Source organism: Moschus berezovskii, chromosome X (assembly GCF_049115385.1).
Source record: "Moschus berezovskii isolate FMDL1 chromosome X, NW_MosBer_1.0, whole genome shotgun sequence".
Taxonomy (NCBI): Eukaryota; Metazoa; Chordata; class Mammalia; order Artiodactyla; family Moschidae; genus Moschus; species Moschus berezovskii.
In genome coordinates, this window is record NC_142488.1 from 97,033,885 (window position 1) to 97,054,096 (window position 20,212).

Below are 20,212 nucleotides of genomic sequence, written 5' to 3' on the forward strand. Positions count from 1 at the left end.
GGCTATAATAGTAAAAAATGGAAATTAAAAAATGTCTAATAGTTAATGGTTTAATTATATTCCTATATGATAGAGTGTAGCATGTCCATAAGAGAATGATGCAGATCTGATTTTCGATTGACATGAAAATAGGGCCATGTCAATGGATCCTGTCAATGTCATATTATTATATTATTTAGAAATGATAGCAGATTACAGAATTGTAGAGAATAAAGTGATTCAGTTGTGTAAAAAAGTTATTTTCATGTCTTCTATAGTACACCAAAGTGTTATCAGTGATTAAAACTATGTTTCTTGGTTGTGGTATTACAGAGACCTCTATTTTGCTCTTTATACTTTTAAAAGTTCTTTACAATCACATCTAGCATGTTTCTAATCAGAAAAAAATAATAGGAAAGCTTTTTATTTTCCATTTGGAGAGGAAACCCCTGGCCATACTCCACTCCACAGAACTTTGGAGAGACTGAAGTGACATAGAGTGTGGCACAAAGGGGAGGCCCGCCATGATCATGGCCGCCTCACTCCCACCTTGTAGGGACCAGGACTTCCTCTTTGAAGCCGCCAGAGTCTGACCCTACAGTTCACATGTCTGCCCTTGGAGTCAGTTTTAGGGGTGGGGTAGGGCTGGGGTTTGCTGGAGAAGAAGCTGGGTGGATGAGTCTGTGGGGTTGTGGTCAGTGCAGGGTTGCTGAGGTACTAGCTTATCAGGGCCATGTTTATGAGGCTTACTTCCTGCTGGCCCTCAGGGCCACTAGCCAGGAACACCTAATGGGGGTTAGCAGAGCCCCCTCCTTCCCCCATCCCAAAGCCAAAATGTTCCAAATTCCTTCTTAGGCCAAACCCCTCTCCCCCCAAGATCTTTCCTGGGCTTACAGAGGTCACTACACAAAAGCACAGCTGGAGTTTTTGACAGGAAAAACACAAAACTCACCGAAGTTTTTTTTAAGTACCTCAATCTTTCACAACCTCCAGGGGTTTAATTCTGATCTGTAATAAGTCTCTGACCCAAGGTTGAGATTTGCAGATGGATTTTGCAAAGCTGCAGCTAACAATTAGAAATCCTTTATCACCTCAGCCTGGGGCCCCTTGCACCTTCCTACCCTCCCTCAGTATCCCTTCCTTCCTCTCCAGGGCTATACATCTCCTCCAAGGCTCTGCAAAAGAACTGCTTCGTAAGTGTCTCAATTCTGATTTATTTGCTACCTTTTAAATTTCTAGTCGTTATCAGTTTGGCCTATGGTGAAGCCAGGCTGGGCCACCTTGGCTTTCTGACTGGAGGGTATGGGAGGGAAAATTCAGGAGGCACCTGGATTTGTAGTATTTGTTTCCTCAAGGCTACCACAAAGTTTTCAGTCTTTGAAACTGCGGGGCCAGAAGAAGCACTCTCCAAGTCAGATGATAATTTCTGGATGGAGTTTTTGAGGGCAAAAGGACTGAGATTAAGGGATGGGAGTAAAGGAGGCACAGTTTACCCTTCTGCTTAACTGTGAGGGTGAGGCACTGAAGAGGACTGGAAGGGTGCTTCCTCATGACCAGTTCCAGTGCCTTTCTTGCCATGAAGGCTCACGGAGTCAGCAGAAGATGGATTTCTGAGTGAAGTACTAAAGTCTCCTCTTTAAGCCCTTAAGTAACTCTCTCCCGCTGGTCTCCAAGTGTCTCATTAGAAAGTCCTTCTTTGAAGAAAATCCTGTTATTTGTGACAATGTGGATGGATCTTGAGGGCATTATGCTGAGTGAAATAAGTCAGACGAAGACAAATACTGTATGATCTCACTTAATGTGGAATCTAAAACATGAAAACAAAAAACGAGCACATAGATACAGAGAAAAGATGGATGGTTATCAGGAGTTGGGGTGGGGATGGGTGGACGAAGTAGGTCAAAATGTACAAGCTTCCAGTTAGAAAATAAAGAAACCCTGGGGATGTAATGTACAGCATGGGAACTATAGTTAATACCATGCTGTAGATTTGAAAGTTGCTAAGAGAGAAGATGATAGAAGCTCTCATCAGAAGAAAAAGAAAAAAAGTGTGTAACTCTGGTGATTGATGGTAACCAAACTTATTGTGGCCATCAGTTTGCAGATATGAATGTATCAAATACTTATGTTGTACACCTAGAATGAATAACTAACGACTCTTTTGTGACCCCATGGACTATAGCCCACCAGGCTGTTCTGTCCATGGGATTTCCCAGGCAAGAATACTGGAGTGGGTTGCCATGCCCTCCTTCAGGGGATCTTCTCGACCCATTATATCTCAATAAAAATGAAATTCTTTTTTTGGACTGTGACATTATTCTCTCCAAGTGGCCTCTTTAAAAAATGGAACTGGAAACATTAACAGCACTTATATCTGGGGAGGTTGTAGGTGATCTCTGTTTTTTAACATTCTGTCTTTCTGTGTTTTCCAGCATTTTAACATGAGAGTGCTTTACTTTGATGATCAGGACAAAAAGCAACTTCTTTTTTTTTTTGTATACAAAGTATAACTTTATTTTTATGAAACAAACAAACAAAAACTTGTATCTGAATATATATGTCACTGAGGGTACACACAGAGGGGTGTATCCATGTGCAGAGAGAGTTGTAAAGGAATGCCATGCTTCAAACATTGCTTTTCTCCTGACACTTTTCATTTACTTTTCCACAATTCTGTATACTGTAGCATTTTGTTGTTGCTGAGTTGCTAAGTCGTGTCTGACATTTTTGCGACCCCATGGACTGTAGCCCGCCAGGTTCCTCTGTCCATGGGATTTTTCAGACAAGAATATTGGAGTGGGTTGCCATTTCCTTCTCCAGGGGCAACTTCTTTTTAAAGCAATTAGAAAAATCTCTCCATCCAGCTGTAGTTCGCTGTGAACTGCTCCAAGGACAAGCTTTCCAGAAAATCGGGCTTTAAAGGAATGGCTTTGCCACCTACCAGAGTGCTTGGGAGCTGGGGGTGAGGTGTGGAGTGGAAAAAGTGTCTCAGATTTCTGGAAGAGACTGTGAGATCAATGGCTGGAGAAATGAGACTGGCTGACAGAAGAGGACTGTGGTGGCCTCCATCTCCTCCATATCCTTCCTTGCACCTGCGGACTCCACCTATCCCACAGAGTCTCATGAAAGTACCCTCAAAGAAAGGGTACCATTCACAAGACTCTTAGAGCAAAAAGTGGGGAATGGCAGGGCAAGGACCTAGGCAAGAAGGGGTTAATTCAGAAACTGCTGTCAGTTTTGACCCTCTTAATCCTCTCCTGGGGTTCCAGTCCCTCCCCTAAGGAAGATTAAGTAAGAATCCTAAATGAAGCCTTCTTGCCCAGCCCCTGGACCATGGAGTGTGTTGGCCTCATGCCCAGAAGACAAGTTCAGCTGGCCAGACCCAGAGTTCTCTGTCTCTCCAAAGCCACCAGGGCTTGGCTTCTAGGGGGACCCCTCCGAGAGAGGAGTTTCGTTCAAGGGACAGCTGTTCAGTTTTCTAGTTTTCTGTTCAGTTTTCTGCTTCTAGTGACAGCTGTTCCACTTTCTCCATTTGTCCAAGTGGCTTCCTGTCCCCATGACCTTAGTTGAGACTCAAAACTTCTCATCAAACTAGGGCCTAGAGAAGTGAGGGAACGTCCTCAACAGGTTCCCGGCAGAACCGAGATGAGAAGTTAGTCTTGATTCTCAGGCTAGGACTTGTTCTCTAAACCCTCTACTGCTTATCACACAAACCAGAGCAGAATCTAGACTGGTTCGCTGTTCAACCACTTGCTATTTTGTCCACCCCATGCCTTTCTAAGCCTGGCTGAAAATGGACCCCATTCGGCCATTTCTCCCAGTTGAATAAACTCCAACAACTTGCTCTTCCTCCTGCTCAGCTCTGCCATGTCAGATTCTTTAGAGATTCCAAGCCTCAGTGATGGCATTTAAAAAATTCTTGTTGCTTTTTCCTTGCTGCTTTTACTATTTATTCTTTGTGTTTAATTTTTGTTAGTTTGATTAATAAATGTCTTGGTGTATTTCTTCTTGGATTTATACTGTATGGGACTCTGGGCTTCCTGGACTTGGATGGCTATTTCCTTCCCCATTTTAGGGAAGTTTTTGACTATAATCTCCTCGGATATTTTCTCATGCTCTTTCTTTTTGTCTTCTTCTTCTGGGACACCTATGATTTGAATGTTGGGGCAAAGGAGACACAGACATTTTGGACACAATGGGGGATGGAAAGGGTGGGATGATATGAGAGAATAGCATTGAGACATATACATTACTGTATGTAAAATAGATAGCCAGTGGTAGTTCAATATATGACACAGGGAACCCAAAGCCAGAGATCTGTGACAACCTAGAGGGGCGGGATGGGGAAGGAGGTGGATTTAAGAGGGAGGGGACATATGTATACCTATGGCCAATTCATGTTGAGGTATGGCAGAAACCAATACAATATTGCAAAGTAATTATCCTGTAATTAAAATGCATATATAAATTCTGCCTACCCCTTGCCCCAAACCACTTCCCACTTATTCCTACTGAGTCAGGACTGGCTCTGGGGAGAGGCTCTCCTCTTGGGGACACTGTTGACTCTCATAGGAAACTTAAACCAGGCTCTTCTGCCACCATCCCAGGAAAGCTGAAGCAGGAGCTGCTCCTCTGGGAGGCAGGAAGTCTTATTCTCGTGAATCTTCAAGATAGCTCACCAATCCCAACTGAAAGCTCAGATATGGATAGGAAGTACAGAGAGGAAAGTGTTAAAGCCAACTTGGTGGGGGAAGAGTGGTAAAGGAAGGTTTCAAGGAGAAGATGAGTCCTGAAGATAACTAGCAATTACCCAGGCAAACGCTGGGTGGTTGAATAGCATGCTTAAGGGCTTGAAGACACATAGAAAGGCAACTTCAGAGAAGTACACATACATGTTCAGGTAGCATTAGATTTTTTTTTTTTGTGTGTGTGTGTGTGTGTGTGTGCATGCACATAGGATCATAAAGCATGAAGTTGTAGGTTATTGGTGAGAGATGAGCCTGGGATGAAGAGCAGAAGTCAGACACTGGAGGGCTTTCCTGGCTTCCTGGGCTAGAGAGTTTTAACTTCATCATGAAAGCAATGAAGAAGTCCTGAGGTTTTTTAAGTGTGGCCAAGAGATGGGGTGATACTAATTGTTTGATTTCCATTTCAGAAAGAGCCTTAGCTACTGGATGGATAATTGATCGCAGGGACAGGGCAGAAGTGGAATTAGAGGGACCAATTTGAGATCCCTGTGAGGCTTGCAACTGGACAAGAGATAATATCAGGTTTGAACTCAAGTCTAGCTAGTGCAGATGGAACAAAGTGAATGCATTTAGGATATATTTTGAGGATAGATCTCATAGGACTTCATAACTGCTTATATGTCAAGAAGAGGTGAGGAATCAAGGATGACTAACTTGGGTTGCTGGATGAACGATAGTCTCACTGAGCTAGGGAACACTGTGTGAAGAATAGTCTGGCAGTGGAGAGAGAATAGTGAATATGATTTCAACTTTGCAAAATATTGAGACTGAGGTACTATTAATACATCCAGATGGGGCCATTCCAAATGAAGCTGCATATAAAAATCTTGAGTTCAAGAAAGAGAGAGATCTGTGCCAGATATATGGATTTAGGAGTCACTGGCATAGAGATGGAGTGGATGATGTCACTCATGGAGAATGTAAAGAAAAAGAAGTCTAGCTGAAACCCTGGGGGTGAGGGAATAGTCAGATTTATGCAGTGGGTAGAAGAGGGGAAGTTATAAAGGAGACCTAGGAGAATCATTTTGAGGAGCAGGGAAAACTGGGAGTGATACTACAGAAAACAAATGAGTAGATAATTTTATGAAGGAGAAGGACAAGGTGAGATGACAGAGATATGAGGGATTTGGGGACAAGTTTGGTAACTTTGGTGAGAACATTTACAGTGGAGGACTAACAGCAAAGGCCAGCCTTCAAAAGTTGAGCAGTGAGTGGGAGGGGCAAGAAGTAGAGACACCAGTATTAAATGGCTTATTTAAGAATCTTGGCTGCAAAGAAAATGATGAGGAGAGGGTAATAGCTGTGTAGGGAAGAGGTAGACTAGGAAGCTCAGAAAGTGGTAAGTATTTGAAGTGGTCACCAGGAGATGTTCACCAGGGACAAGTAGAAGGACTTCCAAACAGCTCTAAAGACACCACTGAAATACAGAATCATGATCAGATAAAATTATGCCCATTTTAGCAATAAGAAAACCAATGGCTAGGAAAGAGTTACTTGCACAGCATCTCTGCTGATAAGGTGACAGAGCTGAGATTACAGTAGATTTCCCTCTGTACCTCCCATTGAATGCTTTCTGGCCCCTGCTCTGCAGTGCTTTGCATCCACATTGGCATCGTCATATCCATCACTGATGAATAGTATTGATTATCAACCATGGGTCCAATGCTGCAGAGGCACAAAAGAGGTTTCATATATGGTTTACAATTTGGTTTGAGGAGACAAGATAGTCAACAAATGCATGTACTTATAAAATGGTGACGAGAAATCTCTTCAAGAAAATTAGAGATATCAAGGGAACATTTCATGCAAGGAAGGGCACAGTAAAGGACAGACAAGAAAGGACCTAATGAAAGCAGAAGAGATTAGGAAGAGGTGGCAAGAATACACAGAAGAACTATATAAAAAAAAAAGTCTTAATGACCCAGATAACCATGATGGCATGGTCATTCACCTAGAGCCAGACATCCTGGAGTATGAAGTCAAGTGGGCCTTAGGAAGCATTACTATGAACAAAGCTGGTGGAGGTGATGGAATTCCAGCTGAGCTATTTCAAATCCTAAAAGATGATGCTGTGAAAGTGCTGCACTCAATATGTCAGCCCATTTGGAAAACTCAGCAATGGCCACGGGACTGGAAAAGGTCAGTTTTTATTCCAATCCCAAAGAAAGCCAATGCCAAAGAATGTCTAAGCTACTGTACAATTGCGCTCATTTCACATGCTAGTAAGGTTATGCTCAAAATCCTTCAAACTAGGCTTCAACAGTATGTGAACTGAGAACTTCCAGATGTACAGCCTGGGTTTAGAAAAGGCAGAGGAACCAGAGATCAAGTTGACAACATTCACTGGATCATAGAGAAAGCAAGGGAATTTCAGGAAAACATCTACTTCTGTTTCATTGACTACACTAAAACCTTTGACTGTGGATCACAACAAACTGTGGAAAATTCTTCAAGAGATGGGAATACCAGGGAATACCTGCCTTCTGAGAAACCTGAATGCAGGATGAGAAGCAACAGTTAGGACCAAATATGGAACAACAGATTGGATCAAAATTGGAAAAGGAGTATGGCAAGGCTGTATATTGTCACCTTGCTTATTTAAATTACATGCAGAGTACATCATGTGAAATGCCAGGCTGGATGAATCACAAGCTAGAATCATCATGACAGGAGAAATATCAATAACCTCAAATATGCAGATGATACCACTCTAATAGCAGAAAGTGAAGAGGAACTAAAGAGCTTTTTGATGAGGGTGAAAGAGGAGAATGAAGAAGCTTGCTTAAAATTCAACATTCAAAAAACTAAAACCATGGCATCCAGTTCCATCACTTCATGGCAAATAGAAGGGGGGAAAAGTGGAAGCAATGACAGATTTTATTTTCTTGGGCTCCAAAATCACTGCGGATCGTGACTGCAGCCATGAAATTAAAAGACGCTCACTCCTTGGAAAGACAGCTATGAAAAACCTAGATGGTATATTAAAAAGCAGAGACATCAGTTTGCCAACAAAGGTCCATATAGTCAAAGCTATGGTTTTTCCAGTAGCCATATACAGATGTGAGAGTTGGACCATAGAGAAGACTGAGCGCCGAAGAATTGATGCTTTTGAACTGTGATGTTGGGGAAGATTCTGGAGAGTGCCTTGGACAGCAAGGAGATCCAACCAGTCAATCCTAAAGGAAATCAGTCCTGAATATTCATTGGAAGGACTGATGCTGAAACTGAAGCTCCAATACTTTGATGCAAAGAACTGATTCATCGGGAAAGACCCTGATGCTGGGGAAGATTGAGGGCAGGAGGAGAAGGGGGCGACAGAAGATAAGATGGCTGGATGGCATCATTGGCTCAGTGGATATGAGTTTGAGCAAACTTTCGGAGATAGTGAAGGACAGGAAAGTCTGGCGTGCTGCAGTCCATGGGGTCACGGAGAGTCGGGCATGACTTAGTGACTAAAGAATGACAAAATCAAATGGTGAAACTTTTTCTCTCTCTCCTGTGTGCCCCACCTCCTCTTCATTCCCTTATTCTTCCTCTGATTCTCTCTCAATCCTCTTTCCCAACATTGAGCAGCTCTGGTCCCTTACACAAGGGTCATTGGTTCATTTAGAAAGTCTGTATCTTATAGTCCCTCAACCTCCTTACCACTTTTGTTTATTCATTGAAAGGATATTTTTGAACATCTGCTTTGAGTGTGAAATGGATGGGTATTAGAGATACAGAAATGAGTAAGACACAGTCCTTGCCCTCAAGGAGCTCACAGACTAGTGGGAAAGAATAAGGATTTAAACAAGAGATTGCAATATAGTGAAATGAATACTTTCTGTATTTCCTTAAGTATACAATAGGGATTCGTACCTACCACAAGACATGGTTGTGAATTAAGATGCATAAACTGTTTATAATGGTTGCATAGGATGTGAGTGCTGCTATTTTATCATCATTAGTAGTAGTAGTTGTTGTACTATGATGGAGGTAAGTAAATACAAGATACCATAAGAACACAGAGAGGGGGAACTTGACCTTGACTAAAGTCATCTGAGTTGAGCCTTAAAGGATGAGAAGGTGCTAACCAGAGAGAAAGAATGCCAGGCATTCTGCATTGTAGGAACAGCCTGAGTTCAGGCTTGGAAGCAAAAGACAACAGGACATGACTGAGGAACATAAAGTAATTTAGTTCAGCAAGAGCATAGAACATGAGAAGGGCAATGGCAAGAGATGAAGTTTGACAAGTCATAGAGTCCAAACATGTTTGAACTTCATCCTTTAGTGGATGGGGAGACACTGAAATGTTGTATGGAGAGTAGAGATTTGATCAGATTAATGTTGAAAGATCACCCTAGCAACGGCATGGAGAATGAATTGGAGGAGGCAAGATTGGAAGTAAGGCCAGTTAGGAAGTCGTTGCTATAGTCCAGGGGAGAGACAATGATGAAGCCCTGGAGTCCACTGTGGAAGTAGCAGTGGGGATGGAGAGAAGGTTGCTATGGAATCACTGTGGACGGTAACTATAGCTATGAAATTAAAGACACTTGCTTCTTGGAAGGAAAGCTATGACAAACCTGAAAGTGAAAGTCGCTCAGTTGTGTCCGACTCTTTGTGATCCCATGGACTGTTCAGTCCATGGAATTCTCCAGGCCAGAATACTGGAGTGGGTAGCCTTTCCCTTCTCCAGGGATCTTCCCAACCCAGGGATCGAACCCAGGTCTCCCACATTGCAGGCAGATTCTTTACCAGCTGAGCCACAAGGGAAGCCCATGACAAACCTAGATAGCATATTAAAGAAAAGAGATATTACTTTTCTGACAAAGGTCCATGTAGTCAAAGCTATGGTTTTTCCAGTAGCTATGTATGGATGTGAGAGTTGAAGACTGAGCACTGAAATAGTGACGCTTTCAAACTGGTGCTGGAGAAGACTCTTGAGAGTCCCTTGGACTTCAAGGAGATCAAACCAGTCAATCCTAAAAGAAATCAACCCCAACTATTCATTGGAGGGACTGTTGCTGAAGCTGAAGCTCCAATACTTTGGCCACATGATGTGAAGAGCCAACTCATTGGAGAAAACCCTGATGCTCAGAAAGACTGAAGGCAAAAAGGGATATCAGAGGATGAGATGGTTAGATAGCATCACCGACTCAATGGACATGAATTGGAGCAAACTCTGGGTGATAATGAAGGACAGGGAAGCCTGGCATGCTGCAGTCCATAGGATTACAAAGAGTCAGACAGGACTTAGTGACTGAGCAACAACAATAAGAATTGGTGAGACTGTAACAGTAGAAGGTGACAGGTATATGTGAGAGAAGTGTCAAGAATCACTTCTAGGATTTGGGTCTGGTGCAAGGAGATAGATATCATAGGGTATCATTCAGTGAATCAATGGAAGAACTATTTGGGGAAGGATGCAGTGGGGGTGTGTGTGTGATGAGGCCTCTTTTGAATGTGTCAAACTTGAGCTGCCCATGAGATTTCCAACTGGATGGTGATTGGTCTTGAAGCTCAGGAGAAAGGTCTATGCTGGAAACACAGATTTGGGAGTGCCAGGGGATGGGTAGGAGTTCACATCATGGGGGTGGATACATTTGCTCAGGGACAGAGTGTTGATTGAGGAAAGGATGGGCTTTCAAGGAATACTCACATTTAAGAGATGATTACAGAAAGAGCAGTCTTGAATTAGGCTAAAATTGAACAGCCAGATTTTGGTGGGTTGAAAAACAAGCGGGTCAGAGGGTCTTGAGGTGGATGTGCCCTTGACCCTTAGTGTCTTGAACCTTGGTAAGAGTCAGGGGCACGGTGGGGGACACTCCTTGAACACTTGAAAACCCTGAGCAGCTCTGTGATTCTAAAGGATTGACTTGGATGACTGCCTCTTACAAAGTCCTCCATTCTTGAGCAGCTATTTTTCCTCTGTCTACCTTAGTGCCCCTAACAGATAGCCCAGGAATGTCAGGGCTCCCTCCAGGCCCTGAAACAACCTTTGCTCTTGAATCCTCCCACATCTCCCGAGAGGCCTAGGGGATGGTGGCACAACTACTAGGAGAGCAGACAGGAAATGTCTGGGTGTGTGATACACGTGGGAGGCCTCAGGCTAGCCTGTGGAGGAGGGTTGGGGAAGGACTGGGAGGACTTGAACTCTAAGAGTGTGGACAGATGATGCCCCGTTGTCTGCCCCAACCTGCCTGGAGTCGACTTTCACCTTGGACAGGGTGACCCAGGGCTATACCAATGATCTCTAGGCTGCTGTAGAGTCAGGAGGCCTCTGAGAACCTAGAGTCCAAGGTTATATCTTAGGGTCTGTTCCTCCTGCTCCTGTGCCTTGGAATTTGGCCCCAAGGTGCAATTGAGGGGCCCTGTGGCACCACTGATGGGCAATGAATTAAACAGCAGGCCTTGGAGATGGAACCAGCTGACAACGTGACCTGGAGTTAACATAGTCACTACAACCGACCCTGCCATTGCCACCTTCTCGGAAAGCAGCCACCTGTCTGGCTCCTGGTTTTGTCTGGCTGCCAATATAAAGCATGTGCCTACGCAGGAGTTGATGACATTTTGGCTCCACTTTCAGTTTTTTTTTCTTTCTTTCTCATGTGTTTTTTCTAAAGATAACAAAGGTCAAAAGGCATCCAGCATTTTCTGGTTTCTCATAAGCTTCTGGTCAATATTTAATCTGGTTTATGGATTTTTTTTAAGGTCTTCTAGATGCCTTCTTGAGCCTGCTTGTGGCCACCCACAGACACTTGTAAGGAGGAGAGAAGTCGGCCTGGCAGAGACACTGTGAAATGAGGGATTAGAGACCGGGATCCAAGGAGCCAAAGCTACAGCCAGCAGACAAGGGAGCCTGCCCTGAAGCCGCGTGTGCTGAGAGGTCTGCCATGGCCTCTCTTGGCCTCCAGCTTGTGGGCTACATCCTGGGCCTTCTGGGGCTGTTGGGCACCCTGATTGCCATGCTGCTCCCCAGCTGGCGAACAAGCTCCTATGTTGGTGCCAGCATTGTGACTGCGGTTGGCTTCTCCAAGGGCCTCTGGATGGAGTGTGCAACACACAGCACAGGCATCACCCAGTGTGACATCTACAGCACCATGCTGGGCCTGCCCGCTGACATCCAAGCTGCCCAGGCCATGATGGTGACGTCCAGCGCCATGTCCTCCTTGGCCTGCATTGTCTCTGTGGTGGGCATGAGATGCACAGTCTTCTTCCAGGAGTCTCGCGCCAAAGACAGAGTGGCGGTGGTGGGTGGAGTCTTCTTCATCCTTGGAGGCCTCCTGGGCTTCATCCCTGTTGCCTGGAATCTTCACGGGATCTTGCGAGACTTCTACTCCCCGCTGGTGCCTGACAGCATGAAATTTGAGATCGGAGAGGCTCTTTACCTGGGCATTATTTCCTCCCTGTTCTCCCTCGTAGCTGGAATCTTCCTCTGCTTTTCCTGCTCACCCCAGGGAAATCGCTCCAACTACTACGATGCCTACCAGGCCCAGCCCCTGGCCACTAGGAGCTCTCCAAGGCCTGGTCAAGCATCCAAAGGCAAGAGTGAGTTTAACTCCTACAGCCTGACTGGGTATGTGTGAAGAACCAGGGGCCAGAGCTGGGGGTGGTGGCTGGGTCTGTGAACACCAGTGGACAGCCTCCCTCCCCCAGGCCCACAGGTGAGGGATATTGGCACTGGATCGTGTCAGAAGGTGCTGCTGAAGATAGACTGACTTTGGCCACTGGATCAAACAAAGGCAGAAACAGGAGCTGGTGTGACAGCATGCGGGTTAAACTGTCAAGACTCTTGCTAAGCCAGACTTTCTGTTTCCTTCATCTTGGCACCCTCTACCCCTCCCCCCGCCCAGCCCTCGAATACCCAACTCTCAACTCCAACCACCCCCCACTAGAAGCCAGGCCCCAGCATCTCCCCTTTACCCTTTGATTTAGGAGTCCATCCAAAAGCTCACTAAGTACGTCCCACTGACTGACCCTCTCTGTGATCAAAGACCCTTCCTCTTGCTGAGGCTGGCTCTTAGCTCATTGCTGGGGGATGGGGGTGGGTGCGAAAGGGTGGTGGCTCCTACGGGCATGGCACTAATCTCCTTTGCAAGCCTCCCTCCAAACAAACTCATTGGCCAGTAATGGGCCCTGGAGCCTCCTCCATCCCACTCTTATGACTCCACATGTCTAGACTGAATGTGTCTAACTGAATGTGTATGAACTGAAATAAAGCCACCCCACTGTACTGAGGGAACAGAGAGCAATGGGGTGGAGGATGAGAGGGCAAGGACCAAAGCTGAGGACCAAAGAAAAGGCCAGAATCATGGCCCAGGGACCTAGCCTCCAAAGAGGAAAGCACAAGGAAAGAACAAATGACAGAGCACTCAAGGCAGCAGCAGTCTCTGACTGTCCCGAGGGGAGCTCCCTCACAAGCTACAGCTACAACTTGCACTGAAGCCCTTGTCTCCCTCTGACCTGGCGTCCTGCTAACAACAGGAGAAAGGGCCGGCACAATGGTTTCTGTAGGGAAAGGAAACTGGTTTGGTTTAGAGATGACCCTTGACTGGCAGTGACAGCATGGGAGCACGGGTGGACACGGGTGGGAACTACAATGAGTGTTTCTATTAGGTCAGAGAGAGGCAGCCCCCGGGAGAGTCTTCAGGCTTAATGGAGAAGCAGCCTGAAGGCTGAGATCAGGCCCCCGGGGTCTGCCCACAGAGCACAGTAGCACCTCTGAAAGGCCACAGCCCCAGATGGGCTCCCTGTCAGTCACCTTCATGTTCTCACCACCATCCTTTACCAGACATGGTGGAATTGCTAGAAGGCATCGAAGGGCTCCCGCATGGAGTCATCCTGACCCAGGTGCTGTGGCCCTCATCTGAGTGATAGCTGAATTGCCGCCTAGGATTTTGGTTGAGATGGAAGAGTAGAGGATTCCCAGTTAGTCAGTTTCAGCTCCAAGATTTGAAAATGCCCCCTTTCCCCTGGGGGTGGAGGTGGGGGTGACAGCCACAAACAAACCAAAGGCTTGAGCATGACTAGCTTCTGACAAACTCCAGTACACTGCCCCAAACCTCAGCGCCAGCAGGAGGGGTACAGTCATTGTCTGTAACATGTCTTTCACAGTTCTTGCCTGTATTTAAGCTCCTCTCCTAAGAGGGAAGGCCCTCTCCCCTTAGTCAAGTCTTCCTCATGCTTGGAGAAGTCACCTGGCACCGCCTCCTTCACCGAACCTCCTCTGACCACTCCGTCCCTCTCCTACCCCTCCATCCTCCAATGTAAAAAATCAGTCTTTGATGCTTATTATTCACAATTTTTGATGGATAATTATCTTTTCATGTGTATGTAACCAATTTCACAAGTACATTGTAAACTCTTGAAGGGTAGGGTCCATATCTTAGCCATGTGTATATTTCTCAGACTATCTGTAAGAGTGCTGAGCACATAGTAGGTGATCAATAAACACTTGTTGATTGAACAACTGTTTTATTAATTCTAATTAATTCAGACAGGGCAGGTGTGACTGAGGGAACTGGGCAAGGGGAGGGTAGAATGGAAATTGGTCTTTCTCCCCACTAGGTGAATAGAAAATTCTAGACCTTACTGGAGACATTAAGAAAGCAGGATGTTCTTGCCCCTTCTTAGGGAAACATTAACCTTTCATCATGTCCAGGGACCCTCCCTTCTTACAAGTTATTTCCTTTAAGTTATTTGCTAAATGCTTACATATTTATTCCACTCATCTCTGAACCACCATTATGAGGAAGGTGAAATAGATCAGCAAATCTCCATTCGGCAGATGGAGAAACTAAGGCACATATCAGTAAAGAGATTTTTGCAGGGCCACACTGCTCGTATAGGTGCCTGAGTCTCCTGACACACAAAATAGGACTCTGCCAATCAAACAATATTAACAGCCAGTACTGAAAGCCTGCCAGAGGTTGCAAGTTGTCTGAGGAAAACAGTGCATGGGCAGTAAGGTAACACTGGGGACATATAGGGTCTGCTGGTCTCCCATGAGAGAAATCTGGGCGAGCAGGACCAATTCACTGAGTGAACCACTTGGAACTGCCTGTCCTGCCATGCTGACCAGTTGGCCAGCCTGGGTCCAGCTAACTGGCGCATTAGGGGGAATGCCAAGCGTACATTTAAAGAAGACATGACACCTCAACTCCAATTCCTCTACCTCTGGAGGTGTGGGAGTTTGGAGAGCCAATGATTTAGCACTGTTCTAACCTCATTGGGAATTAACCAAGTTTGATGTGTAAACATGTTGACTGTGGCAACCCTGAAAAAAATGGAGCCCTACAAGACTCAGCCTCCTCAGTCCCTAGACCTGGTGAGCCTCAGCACACAGGAGCCTGTTATAAAACACACTACCCTCGCATTCCTGAGGTGAGCCTTCTTTGTGGCAGAGGCTAGGACCCTACCATCCAATCCCATTTAGAGGGAATAGTGGCAGGCAGGAGTAAGGGCAGTGGGGAGAGGGCTCTCTGAACACATGTTTAATAAGAGGTCATATCTCTGGCCTGGTACCAAGAACCCCAGAGCCCTTGACTGGGGACCACTGGAGTTTGGTAAATGGATTAGCCTTGCTGACTCTGCTGGGCTTAGTCACTCAGTCATGTCCAACTCTTTGTGACCCCATGGACTGTAGCCCGCCAGGCTCCTCTGCCCATGGGATTTCCCAGGCAAGAATACTGGAGTGGGTTGCCATTTCTTCCTCCAGGGGATCTTTCTGACCTAGGGGTTGAACCTACAGCTCCTGCCTCAACTCCTGCATTGTAGGTGGATTCTTTACCGTCTGAGCCAGTGGGTTGCAACCTGATATGGGCTCTGATGACCCACCACCTGGTAGCCAAAGCCCTTTCAGATCCATGATTTCACTGCCTCCTCCAAATACCCCCAATGAAGCAGGTCTTTTACAGAAGACAAAAGGGAGACCCAGAGAGGTGAGTAAATTCCTTAAAGTCACAGTGTCAGAATCTGAACATAAGCTTGGAAACCCATCCCACACAAAATGTGGGTCTGGGATTCTGTCTCAGAAGGTGTAAGTGGGGGGCAGCCCGTGACTCTTCAAGTTCCTGCCACCTTCCTGCTCCTGTCTTTCACTACAGTATAAGGGCTTTTGAGGAAAATAGGGCACAGAGCTTCCCATCATGTTAAGGTGAGGCTTGTCTGAGAGCTCTTCCTTTCTTTTAATTTGGGAAGATTCTATGGAAGGAGTTAGACATTCATCATCAACTAGAAAAACTGGGACAGGCGTGATAAAGAGCAAGTGATCCTTTTGGGTGGTTGAGGAAGAAAAGCCTTGCTCTAGCTACTTTCCCAGAACTCTCTTTGAGTCTGGGTCCAAGTTGAACAGTTTTCAGGTCACCCCATTGCCTTCCATCATAAAGTAATTTAGATTAGCCACAGACCCAGGGGACAGTAAAGGCCATTGCGTCTATTCCCTGGCCTCACAGTTCTGACCCTTGCACAAGGAGAGATGTTTCTGCTTCCCTCATTCCTCTGATAATGGTGTGACTCATGGTTTTTTCCCCCTGGGGCCCCTACTGACCCATGGCTATGTGATTATTAATAGGGGAGGAGGAGGCCAAAACTGGCTTCTTGGTGGAAAGATGAACTCCAACTTTCTGAAAGACCTTCATTCAGCCAGTCAAACAGCCATCCAGCCAGCTCTCCAGCTGGCGAGCTACCAACCGGCACACACCAACTGCCCTCTTACCTGGTGGCAGGCAATGTGCTGAAGGCTTTGACGGTAACAAGGGTGAACAAGGTAATGTCTGTGCCTAGTAGCAGGTGACAGTTGATCTATGGGAGATAAGACATGCACACCCACCTGTGGTACAAGATATAATATGGTCTATCTTGTGAGAGATAAGGAAAAGTGCCACAAGATAGGGGTATATCAAGGGCTAGTTAAAAATGGTTTGGAAATCCCCTAAATCCCAATCCATAGGAAAGGAGGGTCTGGCACTACTTGGGCTTCTGGGGGAAGGATGATCAAACAAGGAAAACTGCTTCCTCCAGCTGAAGGACCATAGGGAATAGAGAAGTAGGGGCGAGGGCTATACTAAGGAAGAAACGGGGATATGCCACACAGCTGACCTGCGAGCTCCTTGAGTTTGCCTCACAGGACCCTAAGTGGCTCTAATGGAGAGAGAGACACTGGGGCTCAGCCTCTCCCCCCTCATCTCCTTCTCCTGGGCAGGGCTCCAGAAACTGCTGGAAGCAGCAGAGGCAGTGTCCATCCGGGTAACCTGAGGCCTTTGGGCTCTCGACCAGAGGAGAAACATGTCTGTACGTGGGAGAAGGGAGAAAGGAGGGGCCCAGTGCTAAAGGAAGCCAAATGAGGCCTTGCAGGGTCAACCACTCAGCCCTACGCTCACGGATGTGGGATTCTTTCATGCCTGCAGCTGCCCGCTCTGGGACATTCAGATCACAGGCTAGAAAGTCCATGTACTTCTCTTCAGCGGGCTGAAGACAAGCCTTTGCCAAGTCTGATCTCGCGGCCCCAGCTAGCGGCTCTCAGCTTTGATGAGAATTTCTGTTATCTCAATGGGAAGGTGGGGGGCGAACTTCAAACAGGAAGTCCAGCAGGTTATCTCTCTCTCTTGCCCTAAAACGTGGCTCCTTACATGCTGTGATGTGATCACTGATAAAATATTAACAGGCTGTTATCAGGAACAGCTATACAAAAACTATAATCTGACCACCCCCTCTACCTCATACGACCCACCACCTTCCTGAGAATTGCAGCTCAGGAATTCCTAGTTAAAACTTGCCTACAATTCCCTGCTCTAGGCCTCATTTCTCTGCAAGACAGCAGGAGTTTCTTAGGGCTTGACAAAGCAGGAAGTCACCTCACAAGGGCAAACCAGGAGGTGCTGCTTTCCTGTCATCCTGAAAGTCCCAATCTTCCACTACAGGACCCTCGCCACCTTTTAAGTCACTTCTTAGGAGGGCCTTGAAGAACTTTCTCTTCATAAATAAGGCCTTGTGGAGAAAACTCACAGGCTTTCAAATAGACATTAGGGAGTGAAATTTGGATGGGAAATTAGATGCCAAATGAGTGTGAGTGGTGTGGCAGGCAACCCAGCACTTCAGTGGTTAATTCCTTTTCTCCAATAGTGCTTTCAGTTGTTGTTGTTTAGTCATTAAGTCATGTCTGACTCTTTTGTTATCCTCTGGACTGTAGCTGGCCAGGCTCCTCTCTCCAATGGATTTCCCAGGCAAGAATCCTGGAGAGGGTTGCCATTTCCTTCTCCAGGGGATCTTCCTGACCCAGGGATTGAACCTGCATTGCCTGCCATGGCACCAGCGAAGCCCAGTCCTTTCAGAGTCTGTGATATTTGACAGAATTCTCTATGGGTTGCTCAGGAGAAAGGCCAGTCACACCAAAAGTACAAAGAGAAGATGCTCTTGACTTGATTTCTAGAATTATACAATGGGATGCAAGAGGATAGATCAGCAACCCCACGAAGGATATCTGAGGATATTGTGAGGACTCTGCTCTCCTGGTTTTAAAGGCACTGAAGGCCCTGATTAAAAAGCAAGCCTATTTTCTGGGAAGAAACATACATTCAGTCATAGATTAACCATTAACACCATAATTTTCACTAGTTTATCAGTTTAACCCTTAAAAGAGCCAAAATGAGATGAGGCCAAAGAGTTTTAAAAATATAACATTAATTCAGAGACTATGGACACAAATTTGGGGGGCCAGGGAATGTCTCTGAGTAACACACACACACCCTTCAACTAAATGATTCAACAGCTTTAAAAATGGAGATGAGGTAGGAATTTTAAAAAAAAGAGACAAGATGAGAAAGGCAGAGCCATCTTCCCCTTGGCAATTCCAGATGCACCTCGTGTGGTTAATTTTACTCTTCTGTGTGTAATAATAAACCAATATGTTCTCAAGTGTCACTTTCTCACTCCCCAAGAGACTTGCTCAACTCAGCACTGTCTAGAGGGGGTGGTGCAAAGGAGCCAGTGGGAACACTCAAAAGTAGAGGCCAACAATTCCAAGACCTCCTGGAGTGTAAGAATAGGATCTTGGTGGCTGTTTTAGTATCAGGAAAACTGCCAAGCAATGGCCCTGAGTAAAAACCCAGTCAAGAGGAAATGAATCTCCACATTGTTTGGGGGCATATTCGTTACATAAGTGAACGATTTCCTGATCATGAGGGCAGTTAAACATTGTGTGGGATTATGGAACTTTCTTCCTTGGACATTACTATTAGTGTGGGCTGGCGGTAGCATTTTCTTATCAAGAGGAAGAAGAAGAGACCAATAGTTTTTAAGATAGTAGGGGATAGTGGGAAAATAGCATGGGCTTTGGGAGCTCTTCAGCTGCACTCTTAGCTGTGTAGCCTTGGGGAGTGAGTGAAAGTCGATCAGTCATGTCTGACTGTGACCTCATGGATGGTAGACCGCCAGGTTTCTCTGCCTATGGAATTTTCCAGGCAACAATACTGGAGTGGGTTGCCATTCCCTTCTCCAAGGGATCTTCCCAACCCAGGGATTGAACCTGGGTCTCCTGCATTGTAGGCAGATTCTTTACCATCTGAGCCACCAGTCACTTTTAATTCTTTACACTTTAGCTTCCTCATCTGTAAAATGGGGATTATACCTGCCTCTCGGTGTGGTCATGGCATATAGTAAGACCTCAATAAAAGGTTAACTGTATTCTAAGCATCAGTTCAGTCAGTCAGTCAGTTCAGTTGCTCAGTCCTGTCCGACTCTTTGCGACCCCATGGACTGCAGCAAACCAGGCCTCCCTGTCCATCATCAACTCCCGGAGTTTACTCAAATTCATCTCCATTGAGTCAGTGATGCCATCCAACTATCTCATCCTCTGTCGGCCCCTTCTCCTCCCACCTTCAATCTTTCCCAGCATCAGGGTCTTTTCAAATGAGTCAGCTCTTCGCAACAGGTGGCCAAAGTATTGGAGTTTCAGCTTCAATATTAGTCCTTCCAATGAATATTCAGGACTGATTTCCTTTAGGATGGACTGGTTGGGTCTCCTTGCAGTCCAAGGGACTCTCAAAAGTCTTCTCCAATACCACAGTTCAAAAGCATCAATTCGAAACGAATCGCCAGTCCAGGTTCGATGCATGATACAGGATGCTCGGGGCTGGTGCATTGGTATGAACCAGAGGGATGGGATGGGGAGGGAGGTGGGAGGGGGGTTCAAGATGGGGAACACATGTACACCTGGGGCGGATTCATGTCAATGTATGGCAAAACCAATACAATATTGTAAAGTAAAAAAAAAAAAAAAAGCATCAATTCTAAGCATATTGGTGACCTAAAAAGTCATGCCAAAGTTCACTAAAACGTCTCATGTGTCTTTGGGGAATGGAGACAGACAAAGTACATTTTCTACCACAGATCAGAATCTACATTAACAGGGGTATATACATCATGAGGAACGCTTGGCTGGAAGAAGCACAAGCTGGAATCAAGATTGCTGGGAGAAATATCAATAACCTCAGATATGCAGATGACAC

The 20,212-nt window shown here is 45.8% G+C and overlaps 2 protein-coding genes across 2 annotated transcripts in view; both read left to right on the forward strand.

The window, feature by feature from the left end:
* Nucleotides 1-11,560, forward strand: part of TBC1D8B (TBC1 domain family member 8B) — a 137,210-nt gene extending 125,650 nt beyond the window's left edge. The window contains exon 22 of the mRNA XM_088834336.1: nt 11,418-11,560. Coding sequence (XP_088690462.1) covers nt 11,418-11,426 — 9 coding nt within the window. The 3' untranslated portion in view covers nt 11,427-11,560. The remainder of the gene's footprint in view (nt 1-11,417) is intronic.
* Nucleotides 11,561-11,586: 26 nt separating this feature from the next.
* On the forward strand, nt 11,587-13,284 carry CLDN2 (claudin 2). The gene has a single exon (XM_055438126.2). It carries the CDS (start codon nt 11,600-11,602, stop codon nt 12,290-12,292), a length of 693 nt encoding a protein of 230 aa, XP_055294101.1. The 5' UTR covers nt 11,587-11,599; the 3' UTR covers nt 12,293-13,284.
* The last annotated feature ends 6,928 nt before the right edge of the window (nt 13,285-20,212 follow it).